At 37.0% G+C, this 21780-nt stretch overlaps 3 protein-coding genes across 9 annotated transcripts; 1 reads left to right on the top strand and 2 right to left on the bottom strand.

The window, feature by feature from the left end:
• Nucleotides 1-2405: 2405 nt before the first annotated feature.
• Nucleotides 2406-9531, top strand: LOC148177338 (uncharacterized). Of its 6 annotated transcripts, XM_088032307.1 has the most exons (7): nucleotides 2406-2536; nucleotides 2765-2907; nucleotides 3082-3238; nucleotides 7418-7719; nucleotides 7769-7963; nucleotides 8010-8387; nucleotides 8434-9531. In XM_088032307.1, the coding sequence occupies exons 2-7, from the start codon at nucleotides 2767-2769 to the stop codon at nucleotides 9364-9366; spliced, it is 2106 nt and encodes a 701-aa protein (XP_087888433.1). In that variant the 5' UTR covers nucleotides 2406-2536; nucleotides 2765-2766; the 3' UTR covers nucleotides 9367-9531. The 6 variants fall into 6 exon arrangements, with proteins under 6 accessions (XP_087888433.1, XP_087888434.1, XP_087888429.1 ...); XM_088032308.1 differs by lacking the exons at nucleotides 2406-2536; nucleotides 2765-2907; nucleotides 3082-3238 and adding exons at nucleotides 3335-3550; nucleotides 7026-7344; XM_088032303.1 differs by lacking the exons at nucleotides 2406-2536; nucleotides 2765-2907; nucleotides 3082-3238 and adding exons at nucleotides 3335-3550; nucleotides 7026-7362.
• Nucleotides 9532-12113: 2582 nt separating this feature from the next.
• anchor (integral membrane protein GPR155 homolog anchor) lies at nucleotides 12114-17784 on the bottom strand. Its single transcript, XM_088032282.1, has 7 exons — nucleotides 17584-17784; nucleotides 17155-17538; nucleotides 16672-17110; nucleotides 16458-16623; nucleotides 16160-16399; nucleotides 13414-13762; nucleotides 12114-13365 (listed from the first exon to the last, which is right to left on the bottom strand). The coding sequence occupies exons 2-7, from the start codon at nucleotides 17531-17533 to the stop codon at nucleotides 12383-12385; spliced, it is 2556 nt and encodes an 851-aa protein (XP_087888408.1). The 5' UTR covers nucleotides 17534-17538; nucleotides 17584-17784; the 3' UTR covers nucleotides 12114-12382.
• Nucleotides 17785-19502: 1718 nt separating this feature from the next.
• Nucleotides 19503-21214, bottom strand: LOC148177336 (sex-lethal homolog). 2 transcript variants are annotated; one of them, XM_088032327.1, is made up of 5 exons: nucleotides 21121-21214; nucleotides 20710-20988; nucleotides 20460-20657; nucleotides 20252-20409; nucleotides 19503-20144 (listed from the first exon to the last, which is right to left on the bottom strand). In XM_088032327.1, exons 2-5 carry the CDS (start codon nucleotides 20976-20978, stop codon nucleotides 19993-19995), a joined length of 777 nt encoding a protein of 258 aa, XP_087888453.1. In that variant the 5' UTR covers nucleotides 20979-20988; nucleotides 21121-21214; the 3' UTR covers nucleotides 19503-19992. The 2 variants fall into 2 exon arrangements, with proteins under 2 accessions (XP_087888453.1, XP_087888454.1); XM_088032328.1 differs by having other exon boundaries at nucleotides 19994-20082.
• Nucleotides 21215-21780: the final 566 nt, after the last annotated feature.

Raw genomic sequence — 21780 nt, 5'->3', positions numbered from 1 at the left:
ATGGAGGAAAATCATGAATTTGTTTAAAACCGCGTGAAATAAGCAAAATAATTTCAAGTTCGACTTTAATTTCGCAAATTTACGCAATTTTTCCTTAAAATTACGTCATTTTAGTAAATTACTAACAATGTGTATTTTAAGTTGCCTACCATCGGTGTGTCATGTACACTCAACAACACAAAAAATGTTCGGAAATTCAAATTTGGCGCTTTATATTTTTTAAGCTTAAAATAAATATAAAATTGTATGGCGGCAAATTTAAATTTTGGATTATGTATGTGTTTTTCACAAACTACTTATAAAATGTTTATTTTACACCATTTTTTCCGTTAAAGCATTATTTTAACTTTTTTAAACGTTTTCCTAGAAAAGTTAAGTTGGTAATAGTGTCAACGATCAAAGGATAGCGTTAATTATTGGATCGGTCCCCAGTTTTAATTGCATACCAACTCTCAAAACAGTGCTTTAAGGTGTTTCCTAAAAAATCAGAAACAATTGAAAACAATGCTTAAATGACACTCTTACAGCATCGAAATAAAAAAGTAAAACTCAAATTTTCCGTCTATTTTACCTATACATACTATTTGTTCCGTTAACGCATTGTTTTTACGTGTTTTCTATTTAGGGATATTTTCCTAGAACAGTTAAGTTGGTGAAAGTGTCAACTGTCAACAAATGGCATTGATTATTTGTTGAATTTCATAGTTTTGACAAGCAATTGACAGGAAAACCAACTCTCGAAACAGTGCGTTAAGAAATCGCCGAAAATTCAAAAATAATTGAAAAGCAATGCTTTAATAAAACTTTTACAGCACCGAAATAAAAAAATTATAAAATCGAATTGCTCGATTGTTTTATACTATTTTTGACGTTGAAGTATTATTTTAACGTGCTTTCCATTTAGGGATATTTTCCTATTATTGAAGTAGGCAAAAGTGGCAACTGTCAACAAATAGCGTTAATTATTATTGGATCAGTCCCCTAGTTAAGAGACGAATACCAAATCTCAAAACAGTGCGTTAAGAAGTCTCTTGAAAAGTCAGAAACAATTGAAAAGCAATGCTTTAATAAAGCTTAAATTCTAGAATCGAATTATTAGATTGGTTTATACTATTTTTGACGTTAAAACATTATTTCAACGTTCTTTCCATTTAGGGATTTTTTGCTAAAAAAGTTAAGTTGGTGAAAGTGGCCTAAAAAACAAATGGCATTAATTTATTAGATCAGTCCTCCAGTTTTGACAGGAATACCAAATCTCAAAGCAGTGCTTTAAAAAGTCTCCTAAAGAATCAGAGAATTGAAAACGTTTTTTTATTTGGGAATATTTCAATAAAACAGTTAAGTTGGTGAAAATGTCAACTGTCAACAAATAACGATAATTATTGTATAAATCTCATAGTTAAGACAAACAGTTGACAGGAATACCAACTCTTAAAACAGTGCGTTAAGGAGTGTTCTGAAGAATCAGAAATAATTTAAAAACAATGCTTTAATGAGACTCATACATGACCAAAATACAAAAATTATAAATTCAAATTTCGTACACCACAACTTTCTGGTGATAAAAGCAAAGTTACCAAGTTCATCACTAAAATATAGCAATTTATTGTGTCATATGGTTCCTCATCTGATACTCAAATTACAGGCGCGCGATATTCAAAAAATTTGATAAACAAACTTGGATTGCAAAACTAAAATGACTAGGATAAAATAAATTTTAAAAGAAGTTGCTGAATGATATTGTGTTACAATTAGCCACTCCAAGGAGTTTATTTTCTACATTAGAAATTAAATTTAGGATTTTTCTTTACTTCTTTAAATCGACCTAACATACGAGTTGGCACATAAGTTTCATTCCTAAACGATTTTTAGTGAATTTTTATTATAACACTATTTTTAATGTTGAGTCACTACAAATCGTTAAAAAAATGAAGCGAAAAAATGCAAAACTACATCTATTTTTTGACAATTGACAATTCACCAGCAACGTCTGAACTATGCTGCGACATTAAAAATGACGTAACGAAGTCATGGAAAACTAGAGCAGAAATTTAAATGAACAGAAAACCTTGTTGTTTTAATTTTTTGTTCGTCACTGTAATTCTTTTTATAAAAAAATATGTACAGGTTTTAAATATTTAAGCATTTTCCTAATAATGAATAACAGCCGCAAGCTTAATTTTGATTTTTGATGCTTTGTCGTCTGCACACAAAAACTTAAAAATTAAAATTTTTAATTAAGGGCGCGATAATTAATTTTCAAAAACCCCATCGCTCTTAAACGCAATCAAATAAAGCAACGCCGTCAAATATTCCCATTTCTTCGTCTTGAAATCAAGCACACAATTTCGCTTGCGCCCAAAACGCCGATCTCGACTCACATTGGTCCCTTTGAGGTTAATAAGGCCATCTAAATATAGCGCAGTATGTTTTGAGGTCCGACATAAAGCCGGTAGTTCCATTTTGCGTGAGTATTTTTAGGATATTTCCAAAATATCCCCAACGAAAAACGTCCAAACTCGGACCCCCCGTTCAGGTAAAACACCCTTTCAAGTTTGACTTTATTTTCAGCGAGAATTACACACCGTAAGGCCGTCATTACCTCAAAACCAAATTTAACGAAAACGGCAACTTTATTGATCTCCCGACATGTTCTATATTTAGGTCCCCGGCCGACGAGCGGTTCCCAAACGCAGGGGCCGCTCCGCAACACTAAAAAACATAAAAATGGCACGATTTGTATTGTGGTGCGTTTTATTTACAGAAATGGAGGACCAGGTGGAGGTCATCAAGTCCAACAAGGGGGGGATGAAAGTCATTCATAAAGGGTACATGTACACGGTGCATAAAAAACGGCAGTGCGGAGGGATAAGGTGGCGCTGCGCGCAGCGCAGCCTACACTGCAAGGTAAATAAACCTCATTAATAATTTCTATTGTTTTCTGAAATTATTACAATGGTGACACCCTCGTCGCATACCCTTGCTCCTGGTCTCCCATTGGCGCGTTCCCTCGTTGCCATAACACTTCGTTTGAACGCACCAATAGCAGCGCACCCACGTGGTAATGGGCGTGTCTTCCAGGGTAGCATCTCCACGGGAATGGACGGTCCGCCCAAGGTCAACATGCCACATAACCACTTGCCTGACCTTCATTCCGTGGCCTTGGCTCGAGGTCGTCAGGCCGATGATTTCAGCCCCATTACGCAATTCCTGGATGTAAAGTTCGAGGAAGATCCAGGTTTGAAAATGGCGCTTTTTCTCGTTTGATCAATTTTAATGAAGCTGTGGGAATAACTCGCAGGATCGATTAATTGAGGGAATAATCATTTTAAATTTTTAATGTCGTGGTGTCGTTGCAACTTTTGAGAGCCACAGACGCTCGTGGCCGTCGGTTCGTATATTTACCTCCAGCCGATACAAGTGTTTATTTACGGTTGCAACGGTTGAAACCGAGCGGTTTGCGGTTAAACCGTCGTGGTTGCTTGATTTCGGGTGATTTTTGTGCGAAAATCGGTTTGATTTATGCGCGACGCCAAGAGAGGCCCACATGGTAAGGTTATGTCAAGTGGCGCATTTCTCCGCCGACGGGGGGACACTCTACCAATTTCTAGGGCTGTTTGAGGGGGTGTCGAGGCAATTTCGAGGGTTTTGCGGTGGTGTGTGTTGTAAGAATGCGTGCAGAGTGGTGACTGTTTGGGTACCGCTGGTACAGTTTTATTGTTAATATCGAGGCTAGCTTGGATCTAGCCAGCGTGTTTTGTGTCGACTTTTCTAGAACTCTGGTTGGTTTTGGAATGGTTGTCGATGGTTGCAGGGGTGAATCGGTGTGGTTTTAGACGGTTTCTTTCGTAACCTAGTTAATGGCGTGCTGGTTTTCCTCGTTCTTCCGCCGGTCGAGTGCTAAACAAAATGGCCGATTGGTCGATCCCCAGGAAACCGAGGAAGAGCAATTTTTCCACTGACGAAGTCGACGTCCTTGTCGACTCCGTCAAAGCACACTACAACGTTTTATACGGGAAATTCGCCAAGAGGGCGACCAACAGATGGATCAGGCAGAAGGCGTGGATGGACATTTTGAAAAAAGTGAACGGCGTCAGTATTGAAAAGCGCACTTTACAAGAAGTTAAAAACAAGTGGAAGAAGTGTCAGTACGCTCTTAAAGAGAAAGTTAGTCGGGGGGCTCTAGCTGATGATCCTGAAGATAGCTCGTGGGAAGATATTGGTACGTTTTCGGCATTTTTTTACAGTGACGGGTCTCAGGCCGGTTTGTTTACAATCACGTTTGGGGGTCGCTGGTTGAAAGTGACAGATAGGTGACGGATGATGTGGCGCGAGATTTGAATGAAGCAAATGTGGTTTGTTTGTATGGACATGTTTAAATGACGCATGCATTTTTTATTAGGCAATAAATCGATGCGTCTTGGGGACACTCATGTACTGCACCGGCAAAAGTCACCTCCAATATTCACATTCCGTCAATTTATTCAAATGGCATTCAATAGCTACTTATGCAACTAGGGGCAGAAGCGAGTCGTTTTATCACTATACCTAAGATTGACACGCTGTGCTAAAAGGCACTTTTACCTCCTGTTGCATACAAAATTTTTCCTAACTGCAATAATCTTTTGTAACAATCGTTTTAGTAAATTATCATTGTGAACCTAATTTTTCCTGCAGAGAATTTTTGTAGGCGCCAAATTTAAAATACAACTTTATTTTTGGTCGTTTATGCAATGTTGTTTTTTTAAACTCCTACAATTTCTGCGGAATGTCAAAAAGGAACTGTCACATTTATCAAAGCATTAGCAATAAAAATTGACAGGTATTCAATACAGATATCTAACTTATCCCTTTTTAATCTTGCTGATGTCTTAATATTGCTCTTTTGTAAGCTCTCCGCCGGAAAAATGACGTATAGGCAGGCCATACAATTTGAACGTAATTCGATTTCTTGGTCGAAAACTGTCAAATCTATCAAATATTTAGTTTTCATTCATCACAACTGCTGCGGTGGTGTAAGTTACGACATTAAATTTTTTCTCAAAGCCAACTGCGAATGGAAATTTATTGGATCACAATAAAATGATCATAATTTGACAACTTACTAGTTATTTAAGATGCTAGTTCAAAAAGTCATTCTTTATTGCATGAGTCTTTTAAAAACCACGAATGCCAAGAAGAGACTTTTGAAAACGGTAGCTTGCAACGTTTTGTCTAAGATTGTTCATTTCTAATTTATAAGAAAAGTTAATTAAAAATCAATTGTCATTAAATGTCAAAATTAATAAAGTTTAACAGCTGATCGCCTCTAAACAAAAAGTGTCAATAGTTACTTTTTGAACTAAAATAATAGTGCAAAAACATCAACTTTTTAAGATCGTATATAAAAGACAGTTTATAATTATAAGTGAATTAAAGTCGCCTAGAAGACACTTTTTAAACGTGTAGCTTATAACGTTTTATGTACGATTGTTCTCCATTTCTAATTTATAAGAAAAGTTGATTGAAAATTATCTGTCATCAAATGTCAAAATAAATAAAATTTAATAGTTGATCGTCTCTAAATAAAAAGTGTAAATATTTAATTACTTTCTGAATTTTAGTAGTTCAAAAACATTTACTTTTTGCAGGATCGAAGATAAAAGACATATTATAACAGAATTAAAGTCGCCAAGAAGAGACTTTTTAAACGTGTAGCTTACAACATTTTATCTACGACTATTCTCCATTTCTAATTTATAAGAAAACTTAATTAAACATCATATGTTATCAAATATCAAAATAAATAAAATTGGACGCTGAAATTGTAAATTTCTACTTTTTGAACTAAAATAGTGCTAAAACATCTACTTTTTGCAAGATCGTATATAAACGACATTTTATAACAGAGTTGAAGTCGTAAAAAAGAGACTTTTTAAACGTGTAGCTTACAACATTTTATATACGATTGTTTTCCATTTCTAATTTATAAGTTAATTACAAATCATTTGTCATCAAATGTCAAAATAAATAAAATTTGTTAGTTGATTGTCTCTAAATAAAAAGTGTAAATGGTTACTTTTACTTTTTGCAAGATCGTAGATAAACGACATTTTATAACAGAATTGAAGTCGCCAAGAAGAGACTTTAAACGTGTAGCTTACATTTTGTCTACGATTGTTTTATCTTACTAATTTATAAGAAAAGTTAATTAAAAATCATCTGGCATCAAATGTCAAAATAAATAAATTTGACACCTGATTGTATCTAAGCAAAAATGTCCAATAGGCACTATACGTCATTTTTCCTGCAAAGAATTTAACGATTTACAATGGAGCAATTTTAGAAATTAGCAGGGTTTGAACTGGATAAGTTAGATACCTGTAATGGATTCATGTCAATGTTGATTATCAGATGGCTCCACAAGCAACTGACTTTTTTTTTTAGTATTAATAACAAAATAAGTTTATTGCTGATGCTCCTAGAATTTGGTGACAATTTGACAGTTCTTGTTAGCATTCCGCAGGAATTGTGTATCTCGCTCTGCTGAACGACCAATCACAGAGCCGCATTTTAAATTTGGCGAGAATACAAAAACTATGCAGGAAAAATGACGTGTAGATGTCGCCTACTTTTTGAACTAAAATTTGTGCAAAACCACCTAATTTTTGTGCAAACCCACCTAATTTTCGGCCAGTCGTAAATAAAAGATATTTTACAATTCAATTACAGTCGCGATAAAATTATTCTAGACGCCAAAAGTCCTTTGTTTATCAGAAATTGTCACAAAAAGTCACCTGACAATTTCAATTTTTAAATGTCAGAATGGTACTACTGCATAGACCCACTCAAATTTTAAAAATGCCAAAATTGCCGATTAAAATAACCTGGCCGCGACTGTGGAAAAAACATTGTACGGCACAATTTACGGCTTCGAACGTCCAAACTGCTCTAGACGTGGTAGAGTTCGACGCGAGCGACCCAAACTCGCTAAAAACCCCCGCGGCATCGCCCCCCTTTACGTAACCTCCCCGCTCTTTCTCTAGCTAAAACCGCCGTAACCGTGGCCCCCCAAAATGCGCCGTAAAAACCGGTACAGCCGCCACCTCTACAACGCCTACGACCTCGACTTGAAGAAGTCGGTGGTGATCTTCGCCGAAGAGAACGGTAATAAAGAAGCCCAAGCCCGCTACGGCATTAGCGAGGCCAACATCCGTCGTTGGCGGCGTCTAAAAAACGACATTTTCGGCAAACCCCACGACTACGACCGCGGTAACCTTCGTACGCGTAGACGCGTCAATTATAATTGTAAAGTCGAAAAAGGGTCTTGTGATAGTTTGGAACAAGACAGTCAAAGTAGCGTGGGTGAGTCCACAGGGAGCTGTAGGAACAAAAGAAAGATGTTGGAAATATTATAACTCAATGAGAAACGTTGTAGATTCGATGCCGCTGCAAGACCGGTTGAGTAAAGTGGCGGCGCAGGAGAAAATAGCTTCTGGAGCGGCTGGCCCGCTAAAGAGCCAACCGCTCTCTCCGACGAAGTTAAAGGTGACGAGGCAGCAGAACCCGAAAGTGACGAAACATGTGGAACCGCCGCCGTCGCCGGTTAACGAAGAGATGTGTTTGAGATGGAACAGCCATCATTCTAACATGCAGACGGCGTTTCCGAACATCCTCTCGAAGGAGCAGTATGTCGATGTTACCTTGGCCGCTGAAGGAAAAACACTGAAGTGCCATAGGGTAGATCCCACACCCCCTTTAACCTGTGAAGTTAAGTCCAATTTTCTAGCTCATTCTTTCATCGTGCAGTCCGTACTTCGAAGAGATTTTAAGTGGAATTAGTCCTTTCCAACACCCGGTGCTCTTCATGAGGGACATACCATTCTGGATCTTGAAATCTTTGTGCGACTTCATGTACGCCGGGGAAGTCCACATCTTCCAGAACAAACTGGAGGAACTACTAACAGTTGCCGAAGCACTAAAAGTAAGTCCTGTTGAACCACCTCTCCAAGTCTCATCGTTTCTTTCAGATCAAAGGTTTGGCCGGGAAGTCAACACCGCCGGAAAACCAAGAGGAGCATTCCCAAAAGAACGACAACCACAATCATAATAAAGACAAGAAGAAGTTTCAACACGAGAAGGAGAAACTCCACCACCAATCCTTTCCTCTGAAGAAGAATCCGATTTTTACTCAAACGAACAACTTCGAGTCCACTAGTCATGACTATGACGACGACCTCCTGGACCCTCTAGATCTGTTAGAACCTCTGTACGAAGAAGCGGCTGAAGAAAGAAAGCCGCCGAGTACGATCGTGAAGCCGAAGGAAAACAAATATCAGTACCAACCGGTGAAGAAACCGTTGACGAGGAGACTACGGAAACGGAAGTACTCCGAGCAGCGGGAGCCTGTAAGTAACCCCAAGACAACGCAACCAATTATTTGTTCTTTTGCAGTCTCCTCCACCAGTGTTTTCCTTCCGGAAAGGCACCAGGTCTCGTCCTAACGTGAAAATCCCGAAGTACTACCACACTGATTACACCAACCCGCCGAAACCGGTGCCCAACGCCCAAACTGATCCTCTGCTGGACGTCGATGAAATCAAAACTGAGCCTATTGATGTCGAAGAAAATCTCATCGATTATAGCGACGAGGATCACTACTTGGAGAACTCTTTGGATCCGGCTAATTGCAACAGCCCCATTATTATCACCAGCGCGAAGCCTCCGTTGCCCCAAATGGAAAAATTCAAAAAAATCAAACTGGTCAAACCGGTTATAACTGAAGTGCATAGCATCGACGAAACTAACACCACCTCTGGGGGGCTGGAGGTGATCAAAATCACGCTGCAACCTCCTGAAGATGTTAGCTCCAAGAAAGAAGAACCTGGAGATCCGTTACGAGGGTTGATAATTTCTGAAAACGTGGCAACTGAGGAGAACACTGTGGAGGAGCCTCCTATTGAGAACACTGTGGAGGAACCTTCCATTGAAACCACTGTGGAGGAGCCTCCCATTGAAAACGCAGTGGAGGAGCAGAATCCTGATCAAAACGACACTCCTCTTGTTGAAGAGGACCAGCCGCAACCTGCAGAAGAGCCCCCAACAGAGGAAGTAACTAAAGAGACTGATGGCGACGTTCTCGAAGAGAACGCGGAAGAAGTGATAGAGGAAGAGACTGGACCTGAAGAAGTACCCAATGGTGAGGAGACTATATCTATGCCGGAAATTCGAATTGAAGACGTGAGGAGCACGTGTGTTGAAGAGGACGAGCAGCAACCAGAGGAAGAGGTGAAAACAACATCTCTGGACCATCTGGAAAAGGAAGCGATGAATGTGGTGAATGCCATCAATATGGAAAGTCAACCAGAGCCTCCGGAAGTGGAGTAACACGACGAGACTTGAGAGGATTGAATCTCCAAGGTCGGCGGTTGTACATAATTTTGTTTTTATATAAATAAGGAGAAGTGTATTAATTTGTTGTTTTCGTTCAGTAATTCAAAAACTTTTTTTATAATAATTGTAATTAGTATGTAATAATATGGATAATGTTTACTGAGGTGTGCTTTGTTTACCCGTTCTTTAAGTAGGGGGATTCGATTTGTACTGTCAATTCAAGATGTGATATCGAAATTTTGGAATTTCACACAATAAAAACTGAAGTTCTTCAGAAATTTTTAAACTTAATAAGTCTGGTGTCCTTTTTGCTATAAATTATCTTTTGCAGACTTATAGAATTCGCCAATTTATCCAGGATATAAAGAAAACTTGAGGGCAAATGAGGCTCAATGTGAAGAAAATCGAAGAAAACAATGTAATCTCAGGGGAATATAAATAAGAATCCAAGAAATTTGAGGAGAAACTAAAGAATCGGAGGAGTATAAGAGAAACATGGAAGAAGGGCATATGAGTGAGAATGTTTTAATATCTAAGGAGAGCGTGAGTTTATTCAAAGAGGAGAATTTGAGGGGAATCTTAGAAAAATGTGACTATAATCTAGGGGAGTACGACTATAAATGAGGAATTCCAGGGGAACTAAGGAATCTAACGAGCATCTGGACAGAATTTAAGGAGAATGTGAAGATGATGTAAGAATTTCATGAAGCAAAGAGAATGTGAGGCTAATCCGAGGAATGCGTAAGAATGCGAGGAATTTAGGAAACTAAAAAAAATCAAGACAATTTAACTCATCTAAGGAGAATTTGACTAAGATTGTGGTAATTTCAGGAGAATCTGTGGAATCTAAGCGTTTAAAATAGAATTTCAGGGGGAATTTGGGAAGAGATCTAAGGAGAGTGGGAGGATAATCATAATTGTGAGACGAGAATTTCAAGGAAAACAAAATCTAAAGCGAATTTGCGGGAAAATTGAAGAAAACTGTAAGGATAATCTCAGGGGATTATGAGTAAGAATATAAGAAATTTGAGGTGAAACTAACGAAGCTGAAAAATCTATAGAAAACTTTAGAAGAGGAGAATATGAGAGAGGATGTATTAAAATGTAAAGAGAATGTGAGTTTACTCCACGGTTTAATCTAAAAAGAATTTAATGGGAATCTCAGTTAAATGTGAGGAAAATCTAGAGGAATATGATTGAGAAAGTGAGGAATCTAACGAGCAGTGGGGAAAAATTTCAGGGGAAATTTAAAGAGAATATGGAGATTATCTAAGTATTTAGATCATGTGGGAAAATGGAAAAAAAATGTGAGAGTAATCTGTAGATAATGTGAAAATGCGAGGAATTCAAGAAAGTAGAAAAATCAAGACTTTAACTCATCTAAGGGAAGTGTGAAGGAAATCTAAGAAGAATATGACTGAGATTGTGGTAATTTCAGGGGAATCTGAGGAATGGAAGCATTTGAGATACAATTTCAGGGAGATTTTGTGAGAGATCTAAAGAGAGTGTGGGGATAATGTAGTTGTAAGAGGAGAATTTCAAAGAAAACAAAATCTAAAGTGAATTTTTGGGAAAATTGGAAAAAACTGCAAGGATAATCTCGGGAATATGAGTTAGAATATAAGAAATTTGAGGAGAAACTAATGAATCGAAAGAGGATATAAGTGAGAATGTATCAAGATCTAATAAGGAAAATGTGAGTTTAATCTAAAAGGAAAATTTTGTGGAATAAAAAAAATTAAGGGAAATCTCAGAAACATGTAACGATAATCTAGGGGAATATGACTGAGAATATGAGGAATTTCAGGAGAACTAAGGAATCTAACGAGCATTGGAGAAGAATTTCAAGAGGAATTTAAAAAGAGTTCACGGAGAATGTGAAGATAATCTAAGAACTAAGAATGAAACAATGAGAATCTGGCGCGAACGAGAAAATGGAAGGAAAATGTGAGGCTAATCCGAGAAGTGTGAGGAAGTGAAAAAACTAAAAAAAAAAATAAGAGACAGTTTAACTCATCTAAGGGGAACTTGAGGGCAAATTGAGAAAAATGTGAAGGAAATTTAAGGGGAATATCATTGAAATTGTAAGTAATTTAAGGGGAATCTGAGGAATCGAAGCGTTTGAAACATAATTTGAGGAAATTTGTGATAATCTGAGAGGAAAATTTTAAAGAAAGCGAACTTGTGGGGAAGTTGAAGAAAACAGAATAATTTAAGGGGAATATGAATAAGAATACACAAAATTTGAAGAGAAACTAACGAATTTGAGGAGCATCTGAAAAATCTAAAAAGAATGAGATTGTGAGTAAGTCGATGGTAACCAAGGAATCTGATGTGCACCTATGAAGAATTTCAGGGGAAATTAAAAAAGTTCAAGGGTTTAAGGAGAATGCGAAGATAATCTAAGAATTTCGTGAAATAAAGAGAAGCTGGAAAGAACTTGTGGGAAAATTGAAAGAATATGTGAGGCTAATCCGAGGAGTATGTGAGAATGCGAGGAATTTAAGAAAGTAAAAAAATCAAGAGACAGTTTAATTCATGTAAGGGAAACTTGAGGGCAATTGGACAAATAAATAATAAGGAAATATAAGGGGAATATCACTGAGATGTCAAGAATTTAAGGGGAATCTGAGGAATCGAAGCGTTTTCAATACAATTTTAAAGAGATCTAAGGAGTCTAAGAGGAGGACATGAAAGAAAACAAAATCTAAAGTGAAGTTGTGGTAAATAAGAATATGAACGCCTCTAACATTATGTTGTATTTGCAACAATCACACTTATATATTGTCTTTTGCAGACTTAATAGAATTCCGCCTACATTGTGCTAATCAAAATATGGCGTAATACAAATACCAAAATAAAACAATCTTAGCTTGGTAACAATGCCACAGCACCTTTGAACACCCGTTCCAAGAAATATACTTACAAAGATTGAGAAATCCAGTTCGTTGCTTCACTAACCTGATATAAAAATACTTCTTTGGCTTAAACAATAACAAACAATGAAAGCTTAAACGAAACTATACAACAGATTCCTATCATAGAAATGATAAACTCCGTTAATATGCTTCAAGACTTTTCCCTCGATCAGATGTCTGGCGTAGTTCACTGCTTCCACTCTATCTCTAGCCAGACCCACTTCAATGAGCCAATCAACAAATCGTTGTCCGGTGAAAACGTTCTTGTAGACTTTAATCCTCCAGCGTTTATCCGAAGCGATGGTACTCCGGCAACTCTGGAGGTGGTGCGTAACGAACTGGTCACAAATATGCCGAGTTTCCGGGCTCAGTTCGTGCCAGGATGGCAGTACTAAAGTATTAGCACCAGTCCATATCAACCTCTTCAGTTTCAACAGCGGCAATGCCACTTCCTTCATATCAAGACCGAAAATCCCGAAGACTATAATACTCTGCCCGAAATTCAAAGTAGCGTCCAGGAAGGACAACTCGACGTAGATCCCAGAAATCTGCTCCATGACCAAGGTCCAGATGGACAACGCCAAGCCCACAAACATCGAGCACAGCAGAAGAATCAGCAATACAGTGTGTCTCAAAAATTGGGGTTCGTGCGACTCCGGCTCCTCCTCGATATACTCAAGATCGTCATCAACTTGTTCTTGGTACTGCCGGACTATGCCTTCACACTGTCGGCGTTTGGGGCCGTGGCAACCGAAGCGCGAAGGACACAGGCCTTCGTCGGTCGCTGGTAGGAGATTCTTCACATCACTGGTGGTGGCAACACCGAAGAGATCTTCAATGTCAACAACGGGGCTCTCTTCACAACACCCTTCGGTGATTGTAGGCAAGGCCCCACATTTGTGGTTTATTTCAGGACTTGAACTAGTTCCCGGCCCTTCGATGTTAGTTTCAACTTCAGTACTACTAGATGGTGAGGGCTCTTGGTCTGGATCCGCCGACACATCTTGAGCTAAATCCAAGTAACGCGTGAAGCGGCGTTGGTGGCGTTGTTGCAAAATCAAACAACCCACGGTAACTAAAACACCAACAGCCATTATAAAAGAAGTTGAGGGGCGATACATACCAATGAAGCACAACACTAGAAGAGTAATGGCGATGATGGCTTGTGGGGTTCCGTACACGAAATTCGGGTTTCTTTTATCCAACGGAAGGTGCGTTTTGGTTTCAAATAGTAACAATAAGACAGTCAAGGTTATGGGGATCCCCCAGCCGACCACGAAGAAGACAGGCTGAAGTTTCAACACGTAGCACAAACTCCTGCATTGTAAGAAGAGGAGAGTTACGGCCAGGACTGTGGTCCACAGTCTTGTACTGTACACTCCTGTTATAAAGAGGGATGACTGGAACATCCCCAGCCAACCTGTCTTCTGGTGAAGGGTGTTCCACAAGATGGCGCCCAGGCAACTGAAGAGCTGCAAAATGGAGTCAAGTTATATTATTCGTGGTTCCTTACGGTTTCTCGGGGTGTTATAACGCACTTATCGGACTTGTATCATAATCTATGGGTACTCAGAGGCGGATTAGGGTGGCTTGAGGCCCTGGGATCCTTAAAATGGGTTTGGATTATTATCTATTATTTCTCTTTTGGCATTTCTTGAAATTTTTTGTCTGTGGTTCTATTTAGATTTAACTTACATTCTTTCAAGTCTCCAATTTTCTCTTTAAATTTTTCTTAAATTCTCGGTTCTGTTCTTGCTTAAATTCTTATTCATTTTTCTTGAAATTCTTTTTATATTTTTTTCAGATTCTGCATGGTTTGTCTAGATTCTCAAAATTCGTTTTGGATTCTTTCTAGATTCTTTTTAAATTCTGTCTGATTCTACGTATATTTTGTTTGGCTTTTTTAAAACCTTCAATTTTCATTAATTAGTAATCGTTCTTTTTTTTTTTTAGTTTTTTTAATTTTAAATAGAGTTTTTAATTCTTATTAATTGTTTTAGATACTGTATTCTAATAATTTGATTAATTTTTCAAGAATTAGAATTGATATTTTTTCAGATCTTTGAATTTTTATATTCTTTAAATTCTTATATTTTCCAAATACTCTTTCATAATTTCTTCGGATACTTCGGATTTGTTTCTAAATTCTCTCTGGATTTTCTAGATATTTCTAGACTGCAAAATTATTATTAAATTTTCTTTGGTTCCTCTAAATTTCCTTTGGATTTTCCTAAAATTCTAACTCGATTTTTATTGAATTTTCAAGATTTTCTTTTATTTTTTTGTTTTAGATTAATATTAGATCTTCTATAATTTCGGTAGATCCTGTGAATTCTCTGTATTGGGGCTCTGGATTTCTTCACATTCTCTCCAAATTCTGTTTTAACTTTTTAGTTTTTTTTTGATGCTTTTATTTTCTCCTTTTTTCTACATTTTTCTTCAGGCCTCTTAATTCTGGTTAGATTTTTTCTCCCAATTTTTTTTAATTCTTCTGGGATTTTTTCCATGATGCTTAGAGTCTTTATATTTTCTTTGAACTTTGTGGGTTCTCTTTGTGTTTTCTGCAAACATTCTTGGAGCTTGTCTTCCAATTCTCTTGAGATTTTTCTTAAATGTCTTTGGAGCTTCTTATTCGTTTTAGAATAATTTTAGATTTCCTATAATTTCGGTAGATCCTCTGGATTCTCTGTATTAGGGCTCTGGACTTTCTTCATATTCTCTCCAAATTCTGTTTTAATTTTTTAGATTTTTCTTTTAATGCTTTTATTTTCACCTTCTTTATACATTTTTCTTCAGACCTCTTGACTCTGTTTAGATTTTTTCTCCCAATTCTTTTAAATTCTACTACGATTTTCTTTATATTTTCCATTATGTTTAGTCTCTATATTTTCTTTGAATTTTGTCCGTTCTCTTTGTGTTTTCTTTAAACATTCTTAGAGCTAGTTTTCCAATCTCTTGAGATTTTTTTTAAAATTGTCTTTAGAGCTTCTTATTGTTTTAAATTAATTTTAGATCTTTTATAATTTCTGTAGATCCTCTGGATTCTCTTTATTGGGGCTATGGACTTTCTGAAGAGACTCTCCTCTACATTCTATTTTTAGATTTTTCTTAGATTGTTTTTATTTTTTCCTTTTTTACATTTTTTTTCAGGTCTCTTGAGTATGTTTAGATTTCTTTCCAATTTGCTTAAATTTCCTTTATTTTTGTTCTATGCTTTGTGTTTTCTTCAAACATTCTTTGAGCTTGTTTCCCAGTTCTCTTGAGATTTTTCTTAGATTGTCTTTGGAGCTTCTAATACGTTTTCGATTAATTTTAGATCTTCTATAATTTGTCGATCCTCTGTATTCTTATTATTAGGCGCTTTGGACTTCTTAGAGTCTCTACAAGTTCTGTTTAAACTTTTTACATTTTTATTTTCTCCTTTTATTAGATTTTTCTTCCGCTTGAGTCTGTTTAGATTTTTTCTTCTGTTTTTTTTAATTCTTTCTAGAGTCTTTATTTTCTTTCAGTTTGTCTTCAAATTCTCCTTAGATTTTTAGATTTTCTTTTGGAAGTGTATAAAATGTTTCTAGCATCAAGGTGGCTCTGAAATTCCTGTCATGCACTATTTTGCCGCTTTGTTTTTATAGCGAACTATGTTAAAAATTATTTAAAATGTTACGGTTTTGTGTCCTAGTTTTTGTTTTCCAGACTTCAAACCACAACTAGAAGAGTTTTTTTTTTCAAAACTTTGCTATATGATTGATTTTAACTACAAATGTCAGTTAAACAATCATCAATCTAAACCCACATTTGTAATGAGCGGCAAATTTCTTTAACATTTCATAGCCACCCTTGATGCTAGAAAATGAAGCTTGTGGATTACGTACTTGTGAAATAATCAAGCAAGCCGTGACTTTGTGAGGCAGCCTCGTGATCTTCTTCGTCAACACGAAGACGAACAAAACCCAACAGCAGGCGACAGTAGCTACAATACTGACATCTAGCGTAAAAGAATCCAGTTGTTTAATATACTCGGAAGGATCAGCCTTGGTCAAGGTTATCATCTTAGCGGATACAAACATCAAGGGGGCGCTGATAAACGTGCAAGCGACCATGGCACTAGCGATCTACAAACATTATTAGTGAAATGCCCACAATTTTTTAACCGCGGCTGTATAAACTTACGAGATCCACATCCACGAGATATTGAGATGCGAAAACAAATACTGTGGGTGCTGATGGGAAGGTACCATACAAGAACCCGTAGGTACTGAGATCTACAGTTTCGGATGCATTGTAACCGGCGTGGACGATGCTCACCACCTCTCTAGTAACTAGAGGGAGAACAATCCTGGAAAAAATTGGGTAAAAACAGGGTTTTAATAGGGTGGTACCTTACAATTTCACCATGATTAAAATACCAGGAACTACAAGAGTTGCGCCTCTTAGCTTGTGGACTTTGCCTACCATCCGCAGTCCAAGGAGGAATAAGGCGCTGGCTGAAAACGCCGATCCTAGAGTGTCTAGGACTTCCCCCAAGTAACAGGGGATTGTATGTCTAAAAATAAAATTCCCTAAAATCCCCAAGATGGTCATGAAAACTATTGGGTTAAAGAAGATGCTTTTAGCTACAGACACAACCATTTTAAATCTTTGTTTGTGAACGCTATCAGTTGTGAGATCACCGTCTAACAGCACGTTTTCTCCAACTCCGTTTCGGCGGCGGCCGATTTCCATAAAAACGAATGATATGGGGTTTAGAATGGCCAAACTGATGGGGGCCATTAAGTATAGATATGAAGCGTACTCAGGGTGGGTTTTTTGGTACAGTGCTGCCACTACAAATCCTAGTTAGAACAAATTCCCTGTTTACAATACATACCAATGGGATATCCAATCGCAAAATCGTTGCTCTGTGTACAAAAAATCGCAAAAATCCCAGCTCTGCCTAGATTAACAGGTCTACCAACCAACAACGTGACTACCAACACGGAGAAAAAAACAACACTTTTTGCTATAAGAATAGACAACAAAAACGACCAGTTAACAGAGCTCAGATCCAATTGTGCCAGAGACATGAAAATCAACGAGGGTAGCGAAAACGTGCCTACGAAAATATTGATTCCTTTGGCTTCTGTTTCTGAAATTATGTTCATTCGACCAGCAAAATAACCACAGATGATAATTGCAAAACATTTAGTCAGGGCTGGGTAGAGGTTCTCAATGGTGGCCCCCGAGGGGTCTTGCAAAGTTTCGTTCATTTTTGCTAAAACAAATGTGAGATTTTGTGTAAATTTGAGAAAATCAATACCTGCTGTTTTTTATTAACTGCCGGCTGGGAATTATTCGAGGAAATGGTTATGCTTCATTTTATCAGGAATTCATATTAATTTGTTAATTAGAGATATCTCGACCACTCATTGTTATGACAGGAGGCTGACGTATGACCGTATGACATTCGAACGATCAAATCAAGAACACATGATTTTGACAGATAAATGCCAAGGTCGCTCGATGTATATTACTGGTTGCCTACTTTACGTGTTAAATCGATGTTAACTTATTAATCGGGATTAGTTAACTTGAATTAGATTAGTTAGACGAAACTACAGTGCAAATGGAAAATTGAACTACTTAGCTCAGATAGTTTAAACTAAACAAAAAAATGAATTTATTGAATGAACTAACTGGGTGAAAAAATTGTAAAAACTAGATAAAATTATGTCGTGATAAATAAGCTAACTTGATTTCCAGAAAAAGACTAAAATTTGATTAAGTTTAACCAGAGTAGACTCAATTCGATCGAATTAGTAGTTAAAGCAGATAAATGGATTAGTTAGGAAAACACAACTATTCAGGGATTAGGCAGACTATGTTAAAAACGGTTTAATCGCAAGAATTAGATATTATTGAAGCAAAAGTTGACTTAACTGAATTAAATATAAAGAGATAATAATAATCAGACTACATAATACGTAAAGTGGGTAAAAAGAACTACGCATGTCGTATTAAATAAATTAAATTAAATTAAATAAACAAATTGGACTAACCGGCATCCAACTGGAGTAGCTAAATTGGACAAGATTTGGAGAGGATTATAGGTAAATTAAGTTGCACCAAGGATTAGGATAATTTCAGTCTTAGCTAAATTAAATTTGAATTAGATTAATTAACGAATTAGTTATTTTAATTGAATTAAATGGGTGAATAGAACTACCAACGTTGTGTTAAAAAAGCTAACTGGTTTTCAAGAAATTGTGCAATAGAATAGACTTACTGAGATCCAACTAGTGTAGTTAGATTCGAAGAGGATTAGTTAGATGAAGTTATGTCATGGATTAAGAAAATTTCAGTCGGTGTGGATTAGCTAACTTGAATTAAATTCATAAGGTAATTAGTTGGAATAAGTTAAAGTTAACGGGTGAAAAGTATTACTCAAGTTGTGTTATATAAACTAACTGCTGGTGGTCAAAAAGTAAGCTGAAATTGGACTCGAATAGATTCACTGGGATCCAACTGGAATAGCTAAAGTAGACAAGAGCATTATTAGTTAGTTTTATCTTGGATTAACAGGGTTTTAGTGGGATTAACTAACTTAAACTAGATTAGTTAAGAAATTAGTTGAAATTAGTTAATCTAAATGGGTGAAAAGAACTACCTAGCAATTGTAACTATTGCTTAAGAAATAGTTTAAAATTTGATCAGAGTAGATTCAATTGGACCGAACTGAACTAGTTAAAGGAAACAAGAGAATTAGTTATTAGTGGTAAAAAGAACTACACAAGCTGGACTTCAAAAAGTAGGCTAAAAAGTTAAACTAAAGTAGCCGCAATTGTACCGAACTCAAGTAGCTAAATGAGACAAGAGTATTAGCTTAATTATGTTGACCAATCAGATGAAGTGAAATTGGTTGACCTAAACGGACTAATTACTTAAACAACTGAGTTAGGAGTATCTAATTGGACTAAACTGAATTTACTAGGTACAGAAATGAACTAAATCACACTAATTGGGCTAAAATTGGACAAAAAAAAACTAGAGTAGTCTTAAGTGCAACGAAATGTCAAAATGTCCCGTGCATGGACTACTCAAGTAGGTTTAATAAATAAATTAAATAGACTATTAAATTGGGATTAAATTGAATTAGACTTTACAAAATTAATTAAAACAGGCTCTGATGAACAAAGTGGCGTAGAGAGTAGAAAAGGGGGCAATTAAAAGACGAACTGGTAACATCAATTAAAAATTTATTCACTTCAAACTAGTAAATTATAAATAAGTCTCATCTTCTAAAACAAAAAAATACATGTATACACTGACTTCTCGACAGAAAAAAATTAACACAAATTTTCAAAAACAAATCTCATCATTCAGTCACAGTGTTAAGTTTTTTCTTAAGGTGGAACACGTTAACAAGAAACTTGTAATATTATGAGCAGAAGAACCCCGAAATCAACTGAACTAATAAGACAAGTTTCCTGCCAGTGTTTACCTGTACACAGATCAATGAAATTGCATTTCCTATTAGTAGGTATAAGATAAATAAATAAATTTATACTATATTAGCTGTGTCGCCGTGAATTGATCGTATAAAAAATAAAAATACAACTTTGTAAATAAAAATAACGTCTCAATGAATGAAAAGAAAGAAAAAAATCGGAACAAAACAATCAACGCTGACAAAAAGAACAAAATACAACTTCATCACAACTCCAATCCTTCAACAATAGAACGGATTTTGAAGATAGTTATCGCCTGCTCCCATATTTCTCACATTATTCGAGTGGTAATTTTGGAACCGGGACCTATTCTGCAAATTATCAGGAGGTGTCAGTTTCCTGAAGGGCATCGCCCCTCTTAACGGCATGAAACCTAAGACCCGAAAAGCCAATTTAATACGATATGGAGGAGACATAACCCAAAGTCGAGATTTCGTACAATCTCGACTTTCGTTGGCCCTCAGAACCGTCGTCTCTTACCCCTGTTGTGCATTGACAGACCCCAATTGTCCAAGTATTGCGCTTTTTGCCTCCCGTGGTCCTCCGCCACTCGTACACTTAGGGGGAGCATGGCGTTTTCGAGGAGCTTTCCGTCGAGATCGGCGATGGCGGCTTGGGCTTCGTTGCCTTTGGAAAACCTACGAAACAACAATGAAGCTACTGAGGGGGGTTAAATGGGGACAAGTACCGGACGAAAGCCACTCCACGGGGCATTCCGGTGATTTTGTCTTTTAAGACCGATTTTTGGACGATTTCGCCATAGCTGCAGAAGAGCTTGTGGACCTCTTCCTCTGTGATGTCTTTGGGAAGATTCGTGATGTACAAATTGGAGTCTTTCATGTCTGTGCCGGGGGGCCGAGAGTACGACACTTTCAGACGCTTATTCCTAAAATTGAACAGTTTGAAAGTAAATTTGATGGTGAAAAGGGGGCACTGACTTGTAGTTCATCCCATTGATGGTCTGTATGGCTTTAGTAGCATCATCAGGGTTGAAATACTTCACAAAACCAAACCCGAAACTGTACCCTGTGTTATAATCTCGCATTATTTTAATACTTTCCACCCTTCCAATGGGGGTGAAAATCAGAGCTAAATCCTCTTCCGTGGCAAACTGGGGAATATAATTCACTATCAGTTTAGTCTTATCATATTCTCCTTGGTCCCCCGCCCCCTCGTTCATGTCACTTCTGGCGTTGTCTTGCTGCATTTTTCAAACACTGGAAGAAAGCGACATTACTTTGTTTTGAGGTTAGAGCGACCGGTTTCCGATTTATCGCAACTTCTTAATGGAACGATTGGGAATGTGTTATTTGTGGGAATTCTAGTTTAGAGTTTTCCAAAATACGCACCTTTGTTTATTGAAAAACGTCAAAAATAAATAAAAGAAAACCAAAATACGACCCTACAAACTAGATTCTTTCCGCGCATGTGTCAAAAACTGCGTTTGACAGGTTTTGGACCAGAGGTTCTAAAACAAAGGTTTTTTTAGAGTTCGGCAGTTGTGCTATCTGGTGGGGGTCATCAAAAGGGTTCATGGAGAGTAACAATGTTAAAATCCGTTTTTTTTTTAAAACCACCAACACCGCAATCTTCCAATGCATTACAACCGGCAACGTTGCCTAGGGAGATTTCTGGTGAAAAAATAATTGTCAAATTTTTGACATTTCTGAAAATTACGCACTGTTTCCTTTAAAAACGTTTATTTTTCACCCTGTTGGATTGCAAATCAAAGGATTAAATAGTGAAAAGACTCGGCACTGCCTGAAAGGTTGTTTTGTGTATTCAAATTGTCAATTCAGCAACTAACCTATTCGATTTTATCACCAAAAAGTCACCATCGACGACGTTGCCGGATGTAAAGTGGTGGGAGAGTGCGGTTTTGGTGTTTTTTTTTTTTAAAAAAAACGGACTTTAGGCATAAATCGACTTCAATTTCTAGAGTTCTTTTAGTTAATATTTACCGTGAAAAGGAACGTTTTTGAGTAATTGAATAAATCCAATTGTTAAGT

Source organism: Gnatocerus cornutus, chromosome 3 (genome assembly GCF_029298725.1).
Source record: "Gnatocerus cornutus isolate USDA-ARS CGAHR chromosome 3, icGnaCorn1.1, whole genome shotgun sequence".
NCBI classification, from domain to species: domain Eukaryota; kingdom Metazoa; phylum Arthropoda; class Insecta; order Coleoptera; family Tenebrionidae; genus Gnatocerus; species Gnatocerus cornutus.
Note: the sequence above shows the minus strand (reverse complement) of the source record. Positions and strands in the feature narration are given on the sequence as shown.